This window comes from Amphiura filiformis, chromosome 16 (genome assembly GCF_039555335.1).
Source record: "Amphiura filiformis chromosome 16, Afil_fr2py, whole genome shotgun sequence".
NCBI classification, from domain to species: Eukaryota; Metazoa; Echinodermata; class Ophiuroidea; order Amphilepidida; family Amphiuridae; genus Amphiura; species Amphiura filiformis.
In genome coordinates, this window is record NC_092643.1 from 2,684,114 (window position 1) to 2,711,132 (window position 27,019).

At 41.6% G+C, this 27,019-nt stretch overlaps 2 protein-coding genes across 2 annotated transcripts; both read left to right on the plus strand.

Annotated features, from left to right (window-relative positions):
- Positions 1-1,165: 1,165 nt before the first annotated feature.
- LOC140136444 (uncharacterized) lies at positions 1,166-4,863 on the plus strand. Its single transcript, XM_072158167.1, has 2 exons — positions 1,166-1,272; positions 3,488-4,863. Exon 2 carries the CDS (start codon positions 3,598-3,600, stop codon positions 4,861-4,863), a length of 1,266 nt encoding a protein of 421 aa, XP_072014268.1. The 5' UTR covers positions 1,166-1,272; positions 3,488-3,597.
- Positions 4,864-4,952: 89 nt separating this feature from the next.
- On the plus strand, positions 4,953-26,841 carry LOC140136445 (uncharacterized). Its single transcript, XM_072158168.1, has 5 exons — positions 4,953-10,838; positions 10,891-11,747; positions 11,930-14,743; positions 14,794-20,799; positions 24,482-26,841. Exons 1-5 carry the CDS (start codon positions 4,957-4,959, stop codon positions 24,805-24,807), a joined length of 15,885 nt encoding a protein of 5,294 aa, XP_072014269.1. The 5' UTR covers positions 4,953-4,956; the 3' UTR covers positions 24,808-26,841.
- The last annotated feature ends 178 nt before the right edge of the window (positions 26,842-27,019 follow it).

Below are 27,019 nucleotides of genomic sequence, written 5' to 3' on the forward strand. Positions count from 1 at the left end.
TCTGAGGTCAAATTTTGGAAGGTCATTTTGGGGTCATCCTAGGTCACCTAGGGGTCATCTGGGGTCAAAATAAAAAAAAGTCGCATTGGCATAAAACTTGGTGGGTACAGTCAACATATAGAGTCAGGTTTTTGGAAGGTCATTACGGGTCATTTCAGGTCACCCGGGGTCATCTGAGGTCAAATGACTAAAAACTGTCGTATGGGCATGGAACTTGGTGGGTACAGTCAACATTTAGAGTCAAGTATTTGGAAGGTCATTTCAGTGTTATCTGAGGTAACTCAGGGGTCATCTGAGGTCAAATTACTATCACTTTCACTGTCCCCAAAAAGCAAAGAGCCACAGCGCCATTGGTGCTCTTGTTAAAAATCCCCTCAAATATTAAATAATGCTTGTTCAATTAGGGGACATTTGTCAATTTTGACTTCTGGATATCTGTTAGACAACAATTAAAGACTAGTCTTACAATAAAATATTAATTTTAAGTGAAAAACATTGAGTTTTTGAACAAATCTGTAAAAATCATCATTCAAAAAAAAACAAAAAAAATTGCGCCCTGATTTTTCCGGATTTAGGGTAGGACGGTTGAGGGCAACACAACAATATTTTTTTTTTTGGCCTTATTTGAATGTTTTACAATGTCAATATTTAATAAGAAGTCAGAATTGTGATTTGTTGATAGAGATAGATATAAATGTCAGAATATGATTTAGAACCAATTTACTGCAAGTGCTATAACTGTAACTCTGTTAGTTCAATGAGGAAGAAGAAATGAGAAGAAAGTAAAGGGTATCCACTACTTTGGGCCATCACTCAATTTTAGAAACTTTTTCATGTTTTTGCCTCTCCCAATTTCACTTGCCCCCCCCCCTGAAAAAAGTTTGTTGCTACCATGTAAAATTTAAATGAAAACCTATTTAACAATTTGTGACTTCAAAACAAACTAATAAAAACACTGCAACTAAATTGGCTTCAATATGCACTGCAAACAGGTACAAAGCTTTCAAATGATGTATGATCGGCATGTTTTCTCACATGGCTCTTTGTGTTGGTATACCTGCAGGGCAATCCAATTTATTTGTGGTGTAAAATGTATTTACTGAAGTCACTTTATTTTGATTGCAAGCATTGTGCACCTTTGTGTTTTTGGTTCCAGATTGGACAACCAGGTACTCTACAGGGGTGGAGGCTCTACACGTGCACACCTCATTTGCTTCATTCCAACTGGGTGTTATGTACTTCAATTAATGATACTGCCTGAGCATTTGAAAGGTGAGGATATGATCAATATTGATTGTCTCCAGTAGCAACTGTTGATATGCAGATCTGGGAAAAATGTGGAATCCTGAAAGCTCAGTCCCGTGAAATTTCGGATTTGGACAAAAATTTTGTAATGTAAGAAATACATAAAAATTTATACCTGTAAATGGGAAGTTGTGCCATCCTGGATATTTGGCTTATAAACATTTTTTATCAGTCCTTGTGATGTGCAAATTATGCTTGTTTCAAAAATGCCAAAATCTGAATTTGGATGAATTGTGATATGTTTTGATTGTGCAAATCACATAAAACATGCTCAATCTGAGGCTATTAACCCTAACACTGACCCATGCTTTTTGGTATCGGAAGTCAGAGAAGATCCGATTTTTCAAGAAGAAGAAGAATTTTGACTTGGCACCCCGGGATTCGAACCTTTGACCCCTCGCATGCCAAGCGAACGAACGCGGACCGGTAGCTGCTCGGGTTATTCCTGCCCGGCCAGCACTTCCGGGATCATATCACCCTTGGGTGATTGCGTCATCGCAGACCCTGGGATGCATGCATGTTATGAATTTTTCATCGTGGTATTCTTGTGGTTTTTACTGGTGTTAGGGGTAAAGGACACTCTAATCTGGAAAAATACATGTATTTTAACCCTAACACTGACCCATGCTTTTTGGTATCGGAAGTCAGAGAAGATCCGATTTTTTCAAGAAGAAGAAGAATTTTGACTTGGCACCCCGGATTCGAACCTTTGACCCCTCGCATGCCAAGCGAACGAACGCGACCGGTAGCTGCTCGGGTTATTGCTGCCCGCCAGCAATTCCGTGATCATATCACACTTCGGGTGATTGCGTCATCGCAGACCCTGGGATGCATGCATGTTATGAATTTTTCATCGTGGTATTTTGTGGTTTTTACTGGTGTTAGGGGTAACGGACATAATACTACTCTTTATTCCGTACAGTACGAGGATTGTTATAGAGGGCCATTCTATGTGCTGTATGCATTGTAATGTGTGACAAAAAGTAGCCTGGGTTCGGAACTGTATTAGTGATGGGTCGGGATACCAGATGGGTCTGATTCAGTTACACTAAGACCTCAGACATGCTCATATGTTGAGGCATAGTTCTTAAAAACAGTTAACACCAGTAGGTTTGTACATGTATAGAATGAACTTTGTATGTGGTGTGTATTGAAACTGATACCCTGCAAGTTGAAGTCAACTTTTGATTGTTAAATTGGTTATTGAATTACATGCCATTGAAAATTAGACCGGTTTGTCTCAATGCAGTACTAGTGGTTGTCTCACTTGGAAGGTTCAGTTGCACTGCATTGGTAAAAATCTATTGAAAATGGCAAACAATATGACACTAGGAGTACTTTTCTATGATACCTCCTCCATCAAGTTTGACATTGATGTTTTTCTATTCATAAACCATTGATTCATTTGACATCAGCATTGAGTGGGCCATGAGAGGGTATTGATGTTTTTTGTGATGGTTCACTCACTGCAGGGTTGCCAAACTTGCAATTTGGTAGCCCAATTGGGCAAATTTAGAAGTTTCATTGCGACTTTTGACAACTTCCTGTCCCTCGGAAACCAATGGTTAAAAAAACTATTGGGTGACTTTTCAACATTGGCTCCTGTGACTTCTGATATATAGATTCCTGTACCATAGAAACCAATGGTTAAGAGAAAAAGTTGCGGACTTTTAGATTATTTGACCTGTGATTTGGGCTGAATTTTTTTGGCATCCCCTGGTTCATTGGTGTTGTTACAGGAAGTTGTTCCAAGGCATAAATGGCTATAGGTTTGCAGAAAATAAGAGTTGCCATAAAGTGCCAATAAAGTTCTCTTCCCAGAAGGTGGAAGTTGGAGGGGGGGGGTGGACACTTGACATTGACAAGGGTGTCTCATCCATAAAAAGCAACCCTAAACAAGCAGTATTATCATATCATCATGCACCTAAAATGGACATAACAGGCAATTTTCTGCCACCAATATTGTCTTGTTTACATCTTGAGTAAAATTCCCATTTTGCTCAGCATTGCCAACAAAGCGATGGCACACTAACATAAACTAAAAATGAAAATAATAACAGCCAGAAGGTGATGGACGAACAATTTTCACATTATAATCTTATAAGCGACTGCCTCTACTATAACTGTTTCCAACCCATGTTGTGGCAAAATGTAACTTTTCTTTCTTGCTTACTCATTTCAGATTTCTTGGGTGCTATGTTTGATGCAGAGATGAAGATGATGATCAGAAGATTCTCATTGCAATGCTGCTAACACACCTGAAGTAAAACTATTGCTTAGTAATAAGTCATCATGGAGGAACCAGTAGACCTGCAGAAAGATGACACAACAGAACCAGCCAATAATGGAAGTCAAGAATCTGAAACCAAATCAAATGACGAACAAGAACACTTCTGTTGTAGTTTTTGTCAGGAACGATTTCTGGCTATTGAAGCGCTCTTGTCGCACATTCGTATTCATACCGGGGGATTAGACTCCGAAGAAGACCAAGATGAGGTACAAGTGCCACAAAAATTGAAACGTCTGTCTGTAAGACTACCATTACTGAAAACAGGAAAGATGGCATCGCTAGATAGCACTGATGAAGGAGGAGAGGATGGACACGGCGAGACAACTCCTAACATTCCCAGTACTAGTCAAGAAGATGAAAAATGCGGCAGCGAGTTTAAAAGAACAAATGCATCACCTGGTTATCAGTGCCCGACGTGTAATCGCAGGTTTAGCCGCATTATTCATCAGCTTAATCACAAGTGCGAACCAACAGATACCGAGAATCGTCTCGATGCGATTAACTCTGGTTTGAAATTATACAAGTGCGTCACGTGTAAGGAGGAGTTTGGGACTCGACAGGAAAAACTCGACCACAAGTGCCTAACGTCGGAGTCCCAAGATCAAGACGAAGACGAATCTCAGAATGCAGTTGACAATGAAGGACAGGATGCTGCTGCTGAAGATCAGGAAGAGTCAGATACTGAGAAAAGTGATGAAGATGATTATGATGATACACCTCCTGAAAGGCCTAAGTTAGTTGTGAAATTCCCAACTAGGAAAGGCTTTGGTAAAGCACGAAGACGAAAATCGAAAGGAACTCATCGTTGTAATATCTGCCATAAATCATTCACAAGAGGTTGGAATCTCAAAGTTCATGTGCAGAAGGCACATCCTCCAGGCAGTCCAGTGCAACCTAAGATTTCTCCAGCAAAAGCATCTCCACGGGCTTCTCCAAGACCAGCTAAGAGAAGCCAGGAACTAGCAGTAGTATCAGAGGCTGATACTGCTGAATCTGATGCAGCGGCTGATTTTCATTTTCGGCCAAGCTACTCGGAAAAGAATATGGTGTTGAGACGATTTGCTTCGTCAAATGCATATGAATGCCCGCTGTGTGGAAAAACAATGGAAAGAAGAGAGGCTATGTTGTCTCATATTAGAGATCATAGAAGTGAAACACCTTACCATTGTGCTCATTGTGACTTCAAATGTGCTCATTCCGCAAGGATCATTAAGCATCTGAGTCACATCCACAAAATTTACCAGCCAAATAACCCCTCCTCAATTTGAGGCTTCCAAAGTAGTAGCCCAAGACTCGGACTGGCAACCTAGAAAAGAACCGTGCAGAAATTTCTACAAAATTGTCCGAAGTGAAAAGAGAGGATGTATAAGCCAAAGAAGGATCCAGAAACTGGTGCTTTTCAGTGTCCTATATGTCACAAGGCATTCGCAAGATTTGGCGTAGCTCAGGTGCACATCAGAATCCACACCGGAGAAGCACCATTCCGTTGTCTACTATGCGATTATCAAGGCAAGCAACAGTCACTAATATTAGCTCATCTTGAACACAATCATAAGGATATCATCTGCAATAGCAACAGCCATCGAGATGAAGAGGTTGACGCGGAGCTTGCTATGGAGGACAGCGACAACGATGTGGATGAGGAAGAATGGGAAAAGAGTATCGATTATGAGGAAGGAGTTGTCAATGAAGAAAGTGAAGAAGCATCACAGGGTAATGAATCTGAAAATACGGAGTCGCCAGAAGATCAACAACCACCTGCAGAAGATCCACCGGAGGTTGGTGATGAATACGATTTCAAGTTCAGACCAACGCAGAATGAGCTTGATAGAGTCCTTTTCCGTTCAAGTCTAACCAAGATGTACCTGTGTTATCTCTGTACCAAAGAAATCAAAGAGAAGGAGATCATGCTGGCACACATCCGCACCCACACGGGAGACAAGGCATACTACTGTTGTCATTGCGATTTTGGCTCAGCTCATGATGCAGCAATGCGTAAGCATCTGTTGAATGTTCACGGCATCAAGCACGCTAAAAGACCTGAGAATACCATACAGACTAACATCAGATTAACATCTAAAAGGCCTCCCTCTAAACCAGTAATGGTCACAAATTCCAAAGCTCCTGAATTACCAAAGACATCTACTAAAACAACCTCAAAGAAACCAGTTAAACTTAAAATCAAACAAGAGCCTGTGGAACCGAAGACACCCAGCGAGAATACTCAGCTAAAAGTTGTTAAAAAGCAGCCAAAGAAAGAATCATCAACATCAGCTCCAAAGCAATCTGAAGGACCATCTTATGCCGATTTTTACACTGTAAACAAGAGTGAGAAAGAAGAGGAAAGTAAACCAAAAAGGAATGAGACAACAGGGTTGTATAAGTGCCACTTTTGTAAGCTGGAATCGTATTCATACAAAACAGTTGTGATCCACACAAGGTCCCACACAGGTGAAAAGCCTTACAAATGTCGTCTTTGTACCTTTATTGCCGGACAGAGTTCTCACGTCATTCGTCATCTCAAGAATACTCACAGAGTATCACTAGATGGCGCCGATGAGTCTGATGATGCCGACGAGGAACCACCAGAGTTGAGGGAAGAGGGAGAAGGCAAGCCGGAAGAGAGTGAAAAGAAAGAGCCAGAGGAAGGTGCTGAAGAACAGACGTCCAACAAAGATGATTCCGAGTTTCACGAGGAGGTTGATGAGAATGTTGATCTGGACCCTGTGGACTATTTTGCCCCATCTATCCCTGAAGAACCAATTGATCCTCCTCCTCCTCCTCCTCCAAAGTTGGTCTACAAAGATGAGGATAGTTTAGATGAAACTGTTGAAGAGGGAAGTCAGGAAGGAGGAGATAATGATCCAGACTGGGAGACATGGATGGACAGGAGAAATCTAACGACAGAGGTGAGGTCAGCATATAAAGGTAAAGGCAAAGGAAAGATTACATCGCCAAGGAATGCACAGGTGAACTACATCTTTGCTCCCAGCGATGCGGAGAAACAACTCGACTTGCAGAAGGGAAAAGATAAGCAGTATGAGTGCCCAACTTGCGGAAAGAAGATGCGTGAATTGGAGATCATATTAGCCCATATCCGGACACATTCAGGCGATAAACCGTATTTGTGTTGTCATTGTGATTTTGTATCGGCTCACATTGCTTCCATTCGGAAACATGTCGTCAGAGTACATCACGTGAAGAGACCCATAGCAGGTTCAGATCATAAAACACCTTTGGTAGCATCTGGAAAGGTACAGATACCATCTGCTAAAGCACGAGTAACTCCAGTACGACAGGAACCAAAGAAAGTAACCGTGTCCCCTGAAGCAAAGGGGTTGTCAGATGGAGATTTTGAAGCTATTGGTGAAGCTGGTTTAGATATGGAGGAAAGACCGTACTCTGAAGGGACTCATGATGGTGTCATCAATAATTTCTTCAAAGTTGCAAAGCGGGTCAAACCGAGAGAGAAGAAATACATTCCGACACGTGATCCACTCTCAGGGCGTGCACAGTGTCGAATATGCAAGGGCACGTTTAGTTCTTACGGAAAAGCCGTGGTTCATATAAGATCTCACACAGGGGAGAAACCGTACGAATGTGTGTTGTGTGATTATAAAAGCTCTCAGAATCCCAACATGAAACGCCATATCCGTAACCAGCATAAAGACGTCATGTACGGTGAGCCGCAGGATGCATCGAAAAAGCCTAAAGATTCAAATAACCCCGAAGCTGCTAATGATGATGCATTCGTAGATCTACCAGACATGGACGATGATGACGATCATGATTTATCAGGGCCAAGTATGGTACAAAGAGCTGATTTCCTAAGTCAAGCTGCTGTTGCTGAGCAAGGATCTAGTCAACCAGGAAGACCAGATTACCTCTATGAGCCGACAGAGAGGATGAGAACTTTCGAGCCGAAACGTTGCGCCACTACTGGAATGTTTGAATGTACGTTCTGCAGTAGTCAGTTTTACGGGTTGAAAAAAATTGAGACGCATGTGCTGAAACATACAGGAGAGAAACCATATCTATGTATGCATTGTGATTTCAAATCGGCGTATAGTTTTGTCATGTATAGACATTTGCTGAAGCGACATAACATTCAAACACCAAAGCATCCTGGTGGTGCCGAGGACCAAATGGATGAAATCAAGGAGTCGGAGCTTGATGGTGAACCTTCATCTTTTAGCGAAGCACAGGAGAGTGATTCAGCGTATACGACGTCAAAACCCGCAACTCCCGAACAATTGCCTTCAGCTAGTGTGGAGAAAGCAACTCCAAGTTATCCAGTTGGACAGTTTGATTTTGTTTTTAGACCGAGTGATTTTGAGATGAATCAAGTGATCGAGTCAGTTGGAGGGGGAAGGTTCAAGTGCCCCCATTGCAAGAAATTTATGTCAAATAGGAAAAAGATGATCACCCATATACGCACACATACCGGATCAAAACCATTCCATTGTTGTCACTGCGACTTCAAAACGGCGTACAAATTTGTCATCCAGACGCACATGAAAGGTATACATAAGGTCTTTGAACCCAAAGGTGACGATGAGCTTATTGACGCCCAAAGAGAGCAAGTCAGTGCGGCAAGTGCTGCTCCAACAGATGCCATTGAAAGTACTACTGCTGAAGGTGGAATGGAGCAGATTGTCATCAAACAGGAACCACCAGATGATACAGAAACAGATACCAATATCAAAGGTCCAGATGGAGTTAGCTTTGATGAGATGGTGGCCAACATGGGTGTAGATGCAGGTTCTGGTTTGAAAGATACCACTCAAGATGATGAAAGCTTAGAGGATGATAACCTCAGTGACTACAGTATTCAGAAAGAAGGACAAAAAGCTGATTGTGTCTTCAGGCCAACTGACACAGAGAAGAACCGCAAATTGTACCGTCCAACCCCATCGGGACCATGCCAGTGTCCATTCTGTAGTCGATGGCTTCAAGGATTGGAGAACATGAGAGCTCATATAAGAGGGCATACAGGTGAGAAGCCTTACCTCTGCTGTCATTGCGATCAGAAATCCGCTCACTTTGCTGCCATCAAAAGACATCTCATGAAGGTGCATAAATTGAAGAGACCAGTCATGCCTGGGGATGTTACTCTCCTACCTAAATCCAAGAAGCAGAGTGGTGCACCAAAACTGGTGGTGAAATTCAAGAATGTCGGTTTTCCAAATAATCCGCTGAAACCAACTCAAACTGTTAAGTTCAAACCTGTAAAGCCACTAGGATCATCCTCAGCTGTAAAAAAGTCAATGGTACCTTTTACAGGACGAGACCGATCCTTAACCGCGTTCTATCGAAACTTCTACACAGTGAACAAATCAGACGAGCTGAAAAAATTCACACCGAAAAAGGATCCTGTGACCAAGCTATTCCATTGCAATTTCTGCGTGAAACAATTCAATTACCACACAGAAGCACAGGTACATACTAGGACGCACACAGGAGAGAAACCGTATGCTTGTCTTATCTGCGAGTATAAAGGATCGCAGTGGACCAACATCGTACGACACATCACCTGCGTACATAAGCTTATCCTTGAAGCGAGACAGCGTGAAGAAGGCATCGGAAACTTGCCACCTGCTGAGAGTGAAGATTCACAGTTGAATAGGAGCTCCTTCAGTGGGACTCCAAAACAGGTGATGTCTCCAGAAGCCAACAAGAACTATGATTCTCCACTTGATCTTGCAACTTCTTCCAAATCAGGAGTAGATTATGAGTCACCAAAAGGTCCTGAGATGGCGTCTTCAAAGCAGGAAGCAGATTATATGTTCAACCCCAGTGAAGAGGAACAGAAGCGTGTTATTCTACCCTCGCCAAGGACGGGTCTGTACAGCTGTTTACATTGCAAGAAGAAAGTGCCAAATCTTGGGAAGATTGTGACTCATTTACGAACCCATTCCGGGGATAAGCCTTACATATGTCTCCATTGTAATTTCAAATCTGCTTATAAGTTTGTCATGAAGCAACATTTGAGCGGAAGACATAGCCTGAAGAACCCAAAACAGTTGTCAACTGGTGCCGATGGAAATGGCGGCATGGAGAATTCTCCTGGAGAGATGCAGATGAATATTCCTTCAGCTGCAGCAGCACCAGCAGCTTTGACTACTCCAGGACATCAAACCAGTATGACTGCAATCAAAAGTGATTTCAGGTTTCAGCCAAGCGAGAGAGAAACAACCTCGGATCTCAAAAGACAAGAGAAAACAGGTTGTTTTGAATGCCCATACTGCGGTCGTCAGTTTAGCTCTTCAGAGACGATCAAGGCTCATATCAGAGGACATACCGGAGACAAAGCTTACTACTGTAACCACTGTACTTTCGCATCGGCACATATAAAATCGATTAGAAATCACATTCAGAAAGTACACATGATTACCCATCCCAGACGATCCGAAGATCATGAACCGCCGCCTCTAGCACTTCCACCACCACCACCACCGCTACAGCGCCAACAGCAGCATCAACCGCAACATCAGCAGCAGAGAGTGATATCAGCAGCACAAATACCAAAAGAAATTTATCTGAAGTATGTTGGTGTCAGAAAGACAGGACCTAAGAAATTCCCGCCGAAACGAAATCCACGAACGGGACGATTTAAATGTCATTTCTGTACGATGGAATCAAAGCAGCTGTACACCGTCGAGATTCACACAATGAGACACACAGGCGAAAAACCGTATGAATGCAAGTTGTGTGAATATAAAGCAACCAGACAGTGGCTTGTGACGCAACATCTGCAGACAAATCACAAGCACATCTTAGCTGCAAACGAAGGCCTTACTCTCATTCCAAAGGAGACCATGAAACCTCCAGCACCGACCGCCGTCAAACTACCTCTATCAGAAACCATTGGGGATGGCATAGTTGTGTGTCGTAGCGCCAAATCAGGGTTGTACTACTGCTCCGAGTGCCGCAAGGAATTCATGACGTCGAGCCAGTGTAGAGAACACATCAACACTCATTCTGGCGACAAGCAGTATCAATGCCCGTTTTGCGAGCATCGGTCGGCGCACGGTGGCGCTATGCGGAATCACATGAAGATCCAACATGGTAACGACTCGGATGAACTGAAGAAGTGGTATACGTACACTATGGGTAGCATTGCTTTGAGGCATACTTTTCAGAGGGATCAAGATGGGTTATACATGTGCACGTATTGTAATAAGAAATCAAGTAGTCTGAACAGTGCCAGAAAGCATCTTTGCGTCCACACAGGAGAGAAACCGTGCACAGCTGCAAATTATGCCCTTCAAAGCCATCCATAATATCTCCATAAGACTACATGTTACAGGACATCACAAGCAGATCACTAGTACGTACAGTCAGAGTAAGGCAGCAAGTACAGCAACACAACCCAGTGTGTACGAGGGTAATGTTGGTAGCGAAGGACGTATGGAAGAACAGGACGACGATGAAGATGACTGGGAGGAACAGCAGGCATTGGAAGATCAAATGGCATCTAAGAAACGGCCTAATTTGGGGAAAATGGAGGAAGATTTACAACAATACGCAGCAGCAAGTCCTCCACCGGTAGTCCCACCTGTAGGGCAGGTAGCGGTTAAAGATGCAGATTTCTTATATGTACCAAGTGACGTAGATAAAGAGTTGGTGTTACAACGTTCAGTAGATTCACAGATGTACGAGTGTCCTATTTGTAACAAGCAGATGACTAACACTAGAACGATGAGAGCTCATATTAGGCTTCACAAAGGTGAGAAAGCTTATCACTGCTGCCATTGCGATTACAAGTCTGCTCACTACTCAGTCTTGCGAAAGCATGTGGTGCAAGTCCACAAAATACAACGACCAAGAATGGCGCAGGATTCAGAGGATCAAGAAGGGCCATGGACACAGCAGGTGCAAGAGGGCGCTGTGAAAAACATCCCTAATCAGGAAGAAGAAATCTCTAACATCGATGATCTTCAGCTTGATAATCCAAGTAAGATCCCTACTAACATGAATCCAGATACAGATTCAGGATTTCTTTTCGATGCGAATGAAGACGAGAAGTTGTCGTGGCAGGAACTGCAAAGTTCTGGTAGCTGCCAGTGCCCACAGTGCGGTAAGCAATGTTCGTCGCCGATTCGTACCTTACAACACATGCGAACACATAGCGGTGCAAAGCCGTATCACTGTAGGTATTGCAGTTTTAGGTCTGCTTATGATACGTCTATGAGGAATCATGTCAGAACGATGCATGAAACTGGAGGAGCGTGGGCATCTGCATCGGCTCATAAATCAAATGGGTTAGAGCTTGAAGGGGATGAGGAATTGGAGGCTAATGCGACTCTCTCAGAGATACAAGCACTTGAACAGCAATCATCAGCACGTACGCAAGTCAAAATGAAAAAGAACCACAGGATAATGGTTACGAGAATAAGTCATCGGATGTGGATAGCGAAACGCCGGAAATGGCATGGACTTTCAACGAAGAAGATCAAAGCGCTACTTTGGTTCCACAGTATATGGCACCGCCCATCATAGAGGATGATGGTCCACCATCACTTCAACCTGAATCCTCACCTGGTGGGGAAGATGGAGCTGGTTTAGATTTGTCTGGAATCGAAGGGAAGACGCCTTCAATGATGCCGAAGTATAAGATGATGCAGAAGCCATCACCGTTACAGGGTAATGTAACTGGTGATTTCACTTACACTCCCACACAACAAGAAAAGGATAGAGTGGTTGAAAGATCAACAACAAGCGGACAGTACAAATGCCCATTTTGCCCACAAGAACTTACGAGTGTCGATAAAATCAAAGCACACATTCGTAAACACACAGGTGACCGTCCTTACCAATGTCTTCATTGCAAGTTCAACTCGGCGTACAGATTCGTCATCCGAACGCACATCAAAAATCTACACAAAGTTGCCGTACCTAATCAGTATAAAGGAGTCGTAGCAGGAGAGAGAGAGAGAAGTCTCCCACCAACGTTGGAAAGTTGCATTGATACTATGAAATCCAACAGTCCTTCAAATCTTGGTGGATTAGCTGATGTCTACCGACCTGTACTCGTTGACGAAAAGAGGTCATCTCCGAAGCGTTTCTTGGCAGCCGGTAAAGTGTCTTGGGATGGCCACTTCAAGTATATTCAAAGTGAGATGGAGAAGAGGTTGATTCTTCACAAGTGTAGTTCAACAGGGAAATATCAATGTCCAGATTGTAGCAAAGTTTTGGGTAATATTGATGTGATGAGAGCTCACGTGAGGACACACACCGGTGAAAAACCTTACTACTGCTGTCACTGCGACTTCCAAAGCGCCCACTATGACTCGATCCGTAAGCATCTTATCGTTATACATAAATTGAAGCAAGAAGAAGATCTGAAATCTACCATGGCTGTGGACACAGAGTGGCTGGAGCCATACTTGAAGCCTAAACCTGTGGAACCACAGTCAACCAGTCGGAAAAGTGTGCCCAAACCACAGATTGTCAAGAGGTCGCCACAAAGCGAAGAGAAGTATGAAGTGGATCGCTACAGACACTTGTTTGATGTCGTCAAAGAGACTACTAGTAAGAAAGATCGTAAGGGCCAGACTTTTAAACGTAACCCGTTGACGCGAGCTTACAAGTGCAATTACTGTCCGAAGGAATCGAAGCATCATTATGTTATCCAGATACATGAAAGGCTTCATACGGGTGAGAAACCATATAGATGTCGACTTTGTGAATACAGAGGGGCACAACAAAGTAGGATTGTCTTCCATCTTAAAGCCAAACATGGTGACTACCTTCAAGCTCAAGGGTTACATCAAGAAGAACCTGATCCTGTAGAAGAAACCGAAGATGCTTCCATCGATGATGCCATACATCAGGAACATGGCGATGCGTCAAACCAGGAACATTACGTACCAAAGTTGGGTGTGGATTTCACGATGGATCGTCTCGAGTCGGAAGAAATTCAGCTGGAGAAGATACAACAGAGTAGGATTTACAAGTGTCTTACATGCGGCAAACGCTGTGCCAATGCTGTACGTACTATAGAACATATGAGGCAACATACAGGGGCCAAACCATATGCATGTACGAGGTGCAGCACTAGATCAGCGTACGACAGGGCGATCAGAAACCATGTGCTGTTACAACATGGCAGGAATGCAAAAGAAAAGGAGAAATTATACACGTTTCATGTAGGAAAGATCGAGAGAAGAATGGAGCTTCGCAAACATCCGACAACGGATCGTTTTATGTGTCCTTTCTGCGGGAAAACATTTCGAGATGTCAATTTGGCAAAAAGCCATGTTCGGATGCACACTGGAGAGACTCCATATCGATGCAAACTTTGCAAATTTAAAGGGGCCAATACCAGAGCCATATTGGTACATATTGAACGTGTCCATGGCAACAGGGGTACTGGTGGAACTGGTATCCTTCCCGTAACTCTACCTACTGAAAGTGAAGTTCCTCGAAAGAAATTCAAACTGAGTGAAGAGAATCTTCCTATAAGTGAAGGGTCTTCAAATAACTCATATGCACCGAGTGATGATGATGCTTCCTTCAAGCTTGATGAACAGGCTGTCAAAACAAACAAGGCATACGATGGACCAAAATTAGGCGTTGATTTTACATGCGACAAAATCGAGACGGAGAATATGTATTGCATCGACCCTGCAACTGGTGGCTACAAGTGTCTGTACTGTGACAGAGTTATGAAAAGTCGTCATGTCTCAAAGATCAAGAATCACCTGTTGCTACATACTGGAGCGAAACCGTACAAATGCATCCATTGTGAATTCCGATCTGCCCATGATGGATCAATGCGAACACACGTACTGAGTCGGCATAGGAAAATATCTCGAGCACATGAGAAGCTGTACAAATTCAAGGTAGGAAAGATCGAAAGGAGTCTTCGTTTGGATCAGGAACCAAGCGGGGCGTACGTTTGTCCGTACTGTCCAAAGAGATGTCGAGATTTGACCGTAGCAAAGAAACACATCAGATGTCATACTGGAGAGAAACCATTCCGATGCCGAAAGTGTAGCTACATGGCGACGATGAAATGGTCTGTGATACTGCACGCTCAACGTCAGCACAAAATCAAGAAGAACAAATCCAAGTCTGGTGAGAAACCAGTTAATAAGGCAGAGGTAGAAGATGATCAGAAGTTGTCAGGAATTGATGAGGAAGGTAACAAGATAAGTACAATGAAAGATAGTGAGAGACTCGCTACAGAGCAGCATCAGAAAGTGTTGAAGCAAAGTCAATTGAAACAAAGAATGGCGGTGAACAATCAGAGGAAGCCACAGTTGAGAAGGTAGAAGACAAGATGGTTAAAGAGGGATCTGATACAATGGAGGTGGATGAAGTTGTCAATAGTGAGGAATCAAACAAAGAAAGCAAAGTTGGAGAACAATCCAACAACAATGTCCCATTGTCAAATGCTCCATCTTGTGAGAATAACAATGAGAGTGATAAACCTATGGATGACCTAGAAGTCAATGATAAAACTAAGACCTTGGAAAATACAACATGTGAGGAAGCCAATGAGCAATCAGGCAGTGATAGTAAAACTGTTGGAAGGCTGGAAATAGATGGTGCTGAAGGAATGATTACGGAAACAATAGATCACAAAGATAAGGCTAACAATGAAACCACACCGATTCCTAAACCATCAGAGAATGGAGATGCTGGGAAGCTTGAAACTGATGGTGCCCCTATGGAGGATTCAAATGATGCAGAGCAACAGGTACCTGGAGATGGTTCCGAGAAAAGAGAAGCTGAAGCTGCTGAGAATAGAGATCAGGAACAAATGGAAGACAAAGCAGACAGTGGCATTGATGAAGAGTCATCTGTCAATGGGACTAAGAAAGAGAAAGACAATACGGATCAAGATGGACTTGAAAAGACCGATGGACAACAGGATGAAGAAAAGAGTAATAACCTCCAGGAAACTGTCAAAAATGAGATGGAAGATGTATCGAAAAGTCAACCTCCTCCTGAGAGATCAGGTGAACCTGATTACATCTTTAAACAAAGTGAAGAAGAAAAGAGTTTCTTCAAATCAAACGCCAGTGGTTCGTTCGATTGTCCTCACTGCACAAAACAATTCCGAGACATCATTGTGATGCAGACTCACTGGCGGAACCACACAGGGGAAATGCCATATCATTGTATGCATTGCGACTTCAAATCTGCTCGCTTTCCCAACATCCGTCAACATCTACTGCTCGTGCACAAGATACACCGACCCAAGAGTGGACCAAAACAGTGCGAAGAAGTACCAAAGACAGTTCCGAAGACGACAAATCCATCGTCAAATGAAGTAATGGTTGATAAATTCCGCAGTCTATTCACCTTTGTGCCGTCCAAAACCAGCAATTTCAAGCCAATACGCAATACTGCAAGCGGATTATTCGAATGCCCTATTTGTGGCAGTACGTCAAAAAGGAGCAACGGTGCCAGAGTTCATTATAGAACTCATACAGGAGAGAAACCTTATCGATGTTTGTTATGTCCGTACAAAGGGGCTCAACAGTCCAGGGTGGTAACACACATTAAATATAATCATCAAGACGAGGTGATGGGAAAGAGCATCCCCGTACTTGATCGAGGCGATGAATCGGATCAAGCTGAAGAGAAAGAGGAGTATGAAGATGAAGATACAATGATGGAGGATGATGATGAAGAAGGTAGTTTGGTTATAGATGAGGCAAGTTTAGATGAAGAGAAAGGAGTGAAGAGGAAGATGATGGACGAATCTAGTACTGGTTCAGGTGCGGCGAAATCAGCACATGAACCGATGTGGAAGAAGGGATATGAATATAGACCTTCGAAAGCTGAAAGTGAGTTGGTTTTGAAACAGGATAGCAGTGGGGTCTTCATGTGCCCAATATGTCCACATAAACACAAATTGAAGAACGTCGTTCGGAATCACATTAGAAAGCATACCGGAGAGAAACCATATTTCTGCTGTCACTGTGATTTCACAACCGCTAATTTCTCGTCCATCCGAACCCATCTCATCCAAGCGCATAAGTCGATGCCGCACAGACCAGACGGGTCACCTGGACAAGACAACGATGCAAAGAAAATCAGATTGGATGATGAGGAAGAACCACCTATGGTTGAAGAATCTCCTACAGAAGGGTATACCTTCACCAGAAGTCTGTTGGAAAAAAGTTTGCGATTGCAACGCACCGTAAAGGGTAAATACCAATGCCCGTATTGCGTGTATGAGTATGGCGCCCTCGCAATCGTCATGGCTCACGTAAGGACACACACAGGGGACAAGCCTTTCCAGTGCAACTATTGTCCATACAGTGCTGCTGATTATTCAGCAATGAGAAAGCATCTGATTAAGAAACATGATAAGTGGCAGCCAAAAGCAAAGTTGTGGAGTGGTGTAGTCAGTCAAGCAGGCAGAGAAACGCCGCCGGAGTTATCCAAAGAACCAACAATAGAAGATGGCAGACATGGACATCAAGATGGAGAACATGCAGTGCAAGATCAAGTCAGGCAATCAGAGGGGCTTCACTACATATTAACATGGGGTGAAGCAGAAAAGGGTCTTTCATTTCATAAGACTGATGCAGGTGTATACCAATGTCCATATTGTCCACATCAGCACAAAAAGAAGAGCGTTGTAAGAGCCCATGTGAGAACGCACACAGGGGAGACTCCTTATCAGTGCAAACATTGTACGTTCAAGTGCGCAAACTTCTCATGGATGCGAGAACATTTGATCAAACGACACAAACTTAAGGCCGAGCAGTTGAGCAATAAATCAAAGGTAAAGGAAAGCAACACCAGCCTATCGCTTCTACCAGATAATGCCAGCCTTGTAGCACAAAGTAGTGCCATGGCACAAAATAGTGACAGCCCTGTGGCACAAAGTAGTGTCGGCCCTGTGGTACAAGGTGGTGTTGGTCCCCGGCAAAAGCCACCCAAGTGTGATTTTCTCTTTGCACCAAGCGACACAGAGAGACACGTGGAGTTATCACGGACCAACACAGGTTCTTATGTGTGCGTGTTCTGCAATAAGGAGCTTCGGATCATCAACAACATGCGAGCTCACATACGAGGTCATATCGGCGATAAACCATATTACTGCACCCGCTGTCCATTCCAGTCTGCTCACATATCAGCGTTGAGACGGCATTTGTTTTCATTGCACAGAATAAGAAATGCTAAAGGTCAAAAGAGCACCCGACAAATAGCATTGGCAATGACGAATCCACCAAGATCACCGCCTAGAATACAACACCCGGAGCCAATCCCTGTTATTCAGCCGTTGAAGAGCTCCTTAGATGCAGCCAGTAGCCCAATTATTCATAACATTCTTACTTCTCAACCACCTGCTGCAAGTACCCCACCTGTTCATAGAGGGCTCCCTCAACAGCCTCAGCTTCACTCACCACCACAGAGAGCGCCCTCAACCCAACCAAAAGGACCCAAGTATATCTACGAAGAAACCCCAGCAGAAATTGCATTGCTGAAAAGTCTTCAAGCTTCCAACACATTGCAGTGTCCACACTGTGCCCATAAATTCAGTTCAATATCACGAACCATGGAACATGTCAGGAAGCACACGGGAACAAAGCCCTATCGATGTCTTGTGTGCAACTTTAAGTCTGCGTACGAAGGCTGTATCTCACGACACGTGTCTCTTAAGCATGAATTGAGTGCACAACAACTAGCGCAGTTTTTCACCTTCAAGATAGGGGATATAGAGAAGAGCATCGATTTACGTAAAGATGACCAGACCGGTCACTACCAGTGTCCATTTTGTGAGAAATCTTGGCCGGAATCGGCAAAAGTGAAGCGCCACATGTGTATCCATACTGGGGAGAAACCTTACCGCTGTCATTTATGCGGTTTTGGCGCAGTCGATAAAAGTTCAATGGTTCACCATCTGGAGATGTCGCACAAGAAACAAATCACGCAATTAAAAGACGATATTGCAGAAGAGCAACAAGCACAAATGCCCAATCTTCCTCCTATGCAAATTTCTCCGCAACAAGGTAGAACTAATTTCACAGTGGAATCGAAAGAGAGTACCAAATTAGTGCTGCGTCGTGTACCGGAAAGCCAACACAAATTAGCTAGAAAATTGCCTTCTCCACAGCAAACGCACCACCACCAACCAAGCACGTCTTCCGTTTTGAAAGTACCAACTCCAGGCAATTCCGTACCTGATGATACATCTGGATATGATTACAAACCGAGCCAATCGGAGCAAGAGCTGCTTCATAGACTCAATGCAGAAGGTAAGGTGAGATGCCACTACTGCTCAAAAATTTGTCACTCTGCTGCTAGGACTCTGGAACATATCAGGATGCACTCAGGAGAGAAGCCATACTGTTGCTCAAGTTGCAAATTTGCATCAGCTTATGAAGGTGTGATGAAGAAGCATGTTATGGTGAGACACGGCAAAGGTACTGGTTTGTCAGTTTTGTACTCATTTAAGGCAGGAAAGATCTTGAAGAGTATCGAGTTCCAGCAGGAAGAGGGCACTGGAAGGTACAAATGTCCATTTTGTAGAAGAACGATGACATCGCTTACAGGAGCAAAAAGGCATGTATGTACTCACACAGGAGAGAAACCATACAAATGTAAACTGTGTAGCTATTGCGCCAACGAACGATCTACGATTTTGTGGCATATAGATCGCCAACATCAGAATGCTGAGGAACATGTGCCTGATATGAACCAACAACAGCGCCACCACCAAAAGCAGCAGCAGCAGATGCAGCAACAGCGAAAAGTAGATCCAAGGAAAGCTGCAGTCACTCACGCATTAGGTCTTGCTCCAAGTGTTACTCCTGATCAACATGCACGTAGTGTGACTCCTGATCAACATGCACGTAGATCTGTTGTGTCAATCAATAGGCGTGGCCACATAGATTTTAACCCGACTCCACAGTTCAGAAAGGTCAGAGTTCAACCCAATGATACAGATGCTATTTCTAAACTGTTCACCTTTGAACCTGGAAAGATTGAGAGAAGTTTAAATCTGCAACGTGATCCAGAAAATGGTCGGTATTTGTGTCCTTTTTGCGAGCAGACATCGCGTGACCTGACCAACGCCAAAAATCATGTCAGAGTTCACATTGGAGAGAAACCATTCAAATGTAAATTGTGCGATTATGCCTCGGTGCAGAGAAGTTTGGTCATAGCACACATTGAGAAACATCATGTTGTGTATCCTTCAGCTTCTGAATACCTCCCGCAAGAACCGTTAGCAAGAAGACGTGTGTCGTCGGCACCAAGGCAACACAAACAAGTTGCATCTTCAAGTTTTGCGAATCCTCACAGACCTACTCCAGTTTCACAATACACTGCACCAGCTGCAGCAGTCAATGACATGCCACTAGATCTGAGCAAACCATTAGATCTAAGTAGTTCAAGTAAGAATAGACAGCAGGAACCAGAAGCTCCAGTTGCAAAACTGATGAGTAATTACAACGCGATGGCAAGTGATGAGGTTGCCATGGATCTGAGTGCCGGTAGTCGCGTGCAGGAAGAAAGTCAAGAAAGCAGTATGGATGATGAAGAAGAAGCTGCTTTGCTGGAAGCGGAGATGTTGGCTGAAGAGGAGGAGGAGATGATGGGAGATGAAGAGGATGTTGCTGAGGAAGATGAAGAGATGACTGGTGATGATGAGGAGGAAGCCAGGCTTCTTGAGGAAGAAATGCTTGCTGAGGAGGCAGGTGAACACCATGCAGAGCTATCACATATTGATGAGCCAGAGGCTTCCAGCGGCATTGCAACTGTAATGCAAAAACCGGTGAGTTTAGTGAAACCATTGAACCCCAATGAAGCCAACGAAGATGAAGATAGTGCGGAAGGTAAAAGTGAACCAAATGTAACAGTAGGAGTCGTAACCGATGCTAATGTGAATCCTGGTGTTATGAGTCGCTCCAAGAAAAGTGAAAGAAACATCTGGGATATGGCATTCAATTGGTCTTCTGAGAAGAAGGCAGGTGAGGGCTCTGAGAAGCCTTCTACAGCAAGAACTTTAAGGTATCCAGATGCAGAATTAGAGACAGATGATAACATGTTGGAAATGTCAGCAGACAATGAAGAAATGTTAGAGGTAGCAGACGACATTGGTCATGGTGAAGACACTGATGAAGCAGGTGTCTTGCAGAGGTTGCTGCTGAAGGGACGTGCACAAAGAGACGATGGGGATGCAGCTGATGCTGACCTTGAACACGGGGAAGCTGTGCCTGATGCTGCAACTGGTAAGAGGAATTTCCAACAACATTTGTTTTTTAGGCATCAGCATTTTCAGGTTTATAAACCTGAATTCAGGTTTTTATGTCACCAAAAGTTACACATTTTGATTCATTTTCAACTTGTTTTGGGATGTTTTTGCTCAATAAATCATATCATGAACTTACAAAAGACACCTGCAAGTGTAGAAAAACCTCCCAAAACAAGGAGAAATGGTTGCGATAAATGCTATTAATATATGTGCATCATGCATGTCACTACCCTGTTTGTGTTAATCATTTGTTGCTTGGAAAAATAGTTAACATTTGTCAGCCCCTCCCATGCTCCCATGTATATGTTTAAAACCATTGTGAATTGAATCGTAATTGCCAGGGTGCCAGCATTTTAAACTTTTTATTTTTTATAACTTCCATTTACTTGTCAATCCCAAAGCCTCTTCATGAAATGTTAACCCCCTGAGCACTACCTGCCAATCTAACATTGCCTCTGATTGGTCAATTACATGATATCTTCACTTTAATCGCCAATCATAATGGAGCTTTGCAAATAATTCACCCCAATTTTTTTGCGTGGTCAAATTATGTTGTTGATTGGTCCAATTGATAATGAAAACTTCTTTTTGGCCAATCAGCAGGCAGTTCTCATGGGGTTAATAAACGCATTGGCATGTTCACGTGCAATGTATCAGAGCTAACAACATGTTGAACTCCAGCAAAATGGACCCCAGATGGTTGATGTTGTGTTATACCCTTGTCATGTCACCGCAAGCTAGCTAGAATCCCAATTTTAAATACCCGTCGTCACTCAATATTTCTGCATGACTTGTGATCCAACTAAACTGTTTATTTTCAGCATGTGCAAGTGATGAACAAGTAGGCCTATTATATGCAATAGATCTTACTCAGTAGTATTGGTATGTAAATTGTTAATGTTAGTGTGTTGCTCAACCTTTTTTGGCATAGTTGGAAATACATCTCCTTTTCCAAGAGTTGTTGCCTAAGGTGAGATGTATTCAAAACTATGCCAAAAAAGGGCCAATATAATTCAAAACTACTAATTTTTGAAGTTCCATTGCACCATTACCTCTGTTCCACTTGTTTGCAGTGGAATGACATTCATTTCAAGAACCTTTTTTGCATAAACATTACATGTTAGGCTTCACCTTGATACTACATTTCATCACTTCAGCACCTACGGTTGCATGGTATCGGCTTTTAGTAGTTGAATAGAATGCATTCCATATTCATTTAGAGGGGAACCTGTATTTTTATTTTGGTGTTATAATCTTAGCATGACAGTTCATCTGTATTGGTATCCATAGACTTCAGACTTTATTGACTCTCACAGTAACAGAAACTAAATGATTCTCACCTAATATGAGCTGATCATAGTATAAGTGTTGAGTCAATTTGTTTGCATTTTCTAGATATTGCATAAAATTATGTCTTACTTTAAGGGCTGGGGTATGAACGTTTGGACAGTATTTATTGTGGGACATTGGAGCACATCAGACATATCGAATTGCATTCTGAATCTGAAGAATGTCATTCTGATATCAAATAATTTTGATTTTTGAAATTAGCAATTTAATACACATTTTATGGCAAATCATTAAAATTGATATTTTTGATATTTAACAGTACTTGAAGTAAACTTTATAAATCTGATGATTTATATTTAAAGTGTATGTAGGTGGGATGAAAAGCCGACGATCAATTGAAAATTTTGACCTTTCAGTATTGAAGATATGGATTTTTTCCCCAAAACACCAAAAAAAATTAGGTCTTTTTGGGAAAAAATCCATATCTTCAATATGAAAGGTCAAAATTTTCAATTGACCGTCGGCTTTTCCTCCCTGCTACATACACTTTAAGAATATGTCATTAGATTTATATAATTTACTTCCAGGACTGTTATATATCAAAAATTTGAAAAATATCAAATTTTTATAATTTGTCATAAAATTGTGATTTATATTGTGATTTTCAAAAATGAAAATTATTTGATATCAGAAAGACATGCTTCAGATTCAGAATGCAATTCGATAGGTCTGAGGTGCTCTCATGTCCCACAAAAAATACTGTCGAAACGCAATAAACGCTTCATTTTAGATCCCTTAATAGATTTGCATTGAATTTCTTTGGAGCGTTTTAAATGCCATTCAGTGAATACTATAAAAATGTTTTACCTGCTCACAAACTGATTAATTAGTATAAATTGGTTAATTTCATCACAGTAGCTCATTAATTTTTCTTAAATCATAGCAATTAATTCTGACATAAATATTGCATCATTGACTGCTGGTATTCATAATGTAGTTTCTGATTTTGCCTTCTGCATGAATAGATGTATAGTTGTATTTTGCTATGAAAAGGATATAAAACCAAGCCCAATTACTACTGGTAATTACCCCTTTGGTCAATTTCACTCCTAGCTAAAGTTTGTTCAGCTTATATAAGGTGGAAAAAATAAGACCCTTTAATATTGTTTATTGATATAGAATGGCATGCATGCTGTTGGGCGCAATGCTTACGCTAGGTGTGTGTTACGTAATGCGTGACTAGCGCACGCTTATTCGAATTTACGCGAACATGATTTGGGACTTTATTGACGTGCGCAGTAACAAAAGCCGAATAATTTCCGCCTTATATAAACAGAACAAACTTAAGTCAAGCCTATCCAAATGATGAACCACAGTGGATTAAGCAATTAGTAAAACATAGAGCCTGTTGGCACATTTTTCACACCATGTTGACAGATCAATAGGGGATCAGCTGGAGATAATTGGTATGAATAGTGGCTTTAGTTTTATTCCTTTTTCCTGGGGAACTGGACTATACAATGTATTGTATCAGAGAACTCTTTCCATGATTGTAAACTATGTACTTATAAAAAATGTCAGATTGTGTCTTTGTTAGATAAATCCAAAATGCTGATGCATTCCAAGGTGTATTGGTCAGGCTGATCACTCAATGGCATTTTTAAACAAAATACACAGCACCATTTCTTCATTGTAATTTTCTGTTTTAACAAGATTTCTTTTGCAGTTTCACTCACAGAGTTGATAAGCACTGAAAGAATAACAAAACTGATTCTTCTGTACTTAGAAATTCAATTGAATACACACAATATGCGCGTAATTCCATGCATCTGATGCATCCATAATCTCCCCGTGAGCACTCTGTAGTGGTCAAGCTGAAGGAACGCATTGGTTTATGTTGTGTATGTATATTCAACTGAATTTCTGGAGTATAATCTTGTTGTTTTTTAATTTGAATTAATTGCATTGTAACTTCATTTAATTTGGTTGTTGTATACAATATTTTGTCTATATTGGGCTATAGCAGTTGAAATCCATACACCCCCTATGGAAGACATGTCCTTAATCTTCCACACACAGAGTGTGAATTTCAAATGGGGTTACCTGAACAGGTGACTCCATTTGAAATCTAAACCCCTGTGAGGGAGATTAAGGTCATGTCTTCCATAGGGGGTGAATGGATTTCAACTGCTATAGCCCATTCTTATTCTTTCCTTTGTTTTATGTGTTTTAATTACTTACCGTACATAATTTCTGTTGAAATGAATTTATGAAAGCTACTACAGTTTCTTGCTTTAAAGCTCCTCTTCATGGAACAAAAAATACATAGCACTAAATAATTGTCTTGCTTGATATTTTTATAATTTCAGCTGCAGAAGATCCTAGTACAACCATGCAAGGTGAAGTTCTCCTCGCACCAGCCATTACAAGTGATGACCCTACTCCCGCCGTTTACTCTTCAAATGCCTCACCGCTCCATGATGTTACTGCTTCTCAAGAAATGCCCAGCCCTAATACCTGGCAAAGGATCCAAGAGACAACACCGACCAAGCCTCCATCAAGTGCCTCTAGCGCCCTCACACCAGATGGTGATACCAGTGATGGACAGGATGAAATGAGCTCTCCATCATCTGGGGGTTTGCCTATTATAACCAATGTGATGTCTTTGAACCCAAGTCTGTGGAAGAGTCCATAAAAAAAGGCGCTATCATTTATTTGCTAAATCAGATGAAATTTCATCTAAAAATCAAATTGTTGTCTGCATCACATCAAAGAGGCTGCCTTGTGTGATTTTTAATATCATTGTTATTTTATATTTCAACATGCTTCTTTCTTTTATGAATGGACATGAGATAGTAATATTATGATAATACCTCAAAATCAATATATCAAGTTAATTTTACAATGTATCTCATCGCAAATAGATGATAATAATAAATAAATCACACAAGGCAGCCTTTTGAGATACAACAGTATGTGATGCAGACGACGAAATGTGTGCATTGTAATCAGACGTTCAGGTGTTTTAACATGGCTGCAAGTGATCAGACCAAGAGTGACCTAATAAGGGTCAAATTTAATATTTTAGTCAATGTTTGAAGGACCTGTCCTTATGGAGATTTACAGCAACATTTCCAGTACTGCTGGTAAATCCATATCAAAGCAATACCTTGATCTTATCCTTTGCTTTGAAGAAAGCTATGGGTACACAAACTTCAAATAATTGTATGCTTTTGTGGGGATCATATTGGTGGCACATATTAGTATAATAAAGATTACAAAGTTGTTATGTTTGTTATACATGTACCGTAAAAACTTGATAGTTAGCATATATATATGTGCTTACTATTGAGCGCTTACCAACTGAGCTAATGAGGTTGAGACACACATTTGCAGGTTTACTTGTTCATATATAACTATGTGTATCGATGATTTGCTCATAACCCTTTTGTGGATGGGGCTCTTCATGTTTGAGATAAAAGTGGTTTTCCAAGTAAAGTGTTGGATGCGTGCCATAGACCAATAGGCCTATAATGGCACGCATCCAACACTTTACTTGGAAAACCACTTTTATCACTTACTTTGTGTGCCGAAGTAGCAACCTTGTCTTCTAACTCTTCATGTTTGCATGTTTTTAAAGCGCTCAATAGTAAGCACATATGCTAACTGTCAAGTTTTTACGGTATGTGTCAAGCACATAAAAGTATGCTTAATTTTGATGCATCAAGTGCAAATTTGTGAAACAAATAATAATTTTTGGTGGTTTCATTTAGACAAATGTTTTGTCATGTCATTTCTCTTGTGCCAAATCTCATACTTCCACTGTGCCAACATCACAACATAGGACCTCAAGAGTGAATACTGGTCTCAAGACATGAAATGTGAGATTTTAGTAACAATAGAATGTTAACAAGTATTTACTTTAAAAGTCTTCAAACTGACCACTGCATTGTATTAATAATATGGCTTTACATTGTTAGGTTTGAGAAATTCACCATGAAATGACACCAAAACATGCTTACTTTGGTTACATGTAAGAATATAACGGCCACCTCTTTTAATTTCAAAGCTCTTAGGGAAACTATAAGCCTATGCATATGAGTTCTGTCTGTAAATATACTTCTGTAAATTTGTGTCTTTTTTTTTTGTTCTTATAATTTTGGCTGCTGGTAGTGGCCTCTCACTACAATATTCTGACAAAGCTAGTTTGCCATATCATTCCAACAGTACTGAGAGTGTTCATAAGACAGTTTGTGTAAGAGTTTATTGAATGTTGTTGAATTTTGGGTAAAATAAATCATTCTTGGCCACGCTCGAACATACCATGTAGCGCACTAACCGTGTACGCAATGTAAGGCGCATGCATGCTTTCTACCGTATCGCGCTATGTGCGTGTGTGTTTTTCGTGGAGCCACTGCACTGGCGTTTCGAGTGTTCCAGCTTGGCTAAGAACGACTTATTTTACCTCTAGTAGTATTGTTTGTTGAATTGTAACATTAATTTGTATATTTATGAATGTGTCATTTGATTACTTATAATGAAATTTGTTTGATTTGAGTTAACTCCTCGCTATTGGGGAAGTCACAAAGGAAGTTTTGATGTATTTTATAACAAACTATTGTCCGTTTGAATTTTATACAAAATGATTGTGTACCGTATTCATTCCATTAATTGCCGGGGTGCTTAACAAGGTCATTTTGGGTGGGCGCTTATTTTTTATATGTTCAAACGTAATAAGCCAAATCGCTATTGTAACTTCCGGTTTTTTTAGGACACTTTGCCCTTTGACCTATCTGGAAAATTCAGAAAAATTCGGGATTTGTGCGTACAAAATATAATTTAAAACGTGTTACTAGAATAAAAACAAACTTAAAAAATATTATTATTAAATGAATTAATTATTTAAA

Bases quoted from the DNA above. Each gene is read 5' to 3' on its own strand.
- LOC140136444 (XM_072158167.1), top strand. From the start codon at position 3,598: ATGGAGGAACCAGTAGACCTGCAGAAAGATGACACAACAGAACCAGCC.
- LOC140136445 (XM_072158168.1), top strand. From the start codon at position 4,957: ATGTATAAGCCAAAGAAGGATCCAGAAACTGGTGCTTTTCAGTGTCCT. The intron at 11,748-11,929 runs GTAGGTATTGCA...GCACTTGAACAG, and splicing joins CGGTGCAAAGCCGTATCACT to CAATCATCAGCACGTACGCA. The intron at 14,744-14,793 runs GTAACAAGATAA...GCTACAGAGCAG, and splicing joins GTCAGGAATTGATGAGGAAG to CATCAGAAAGTGTTGAAGCA.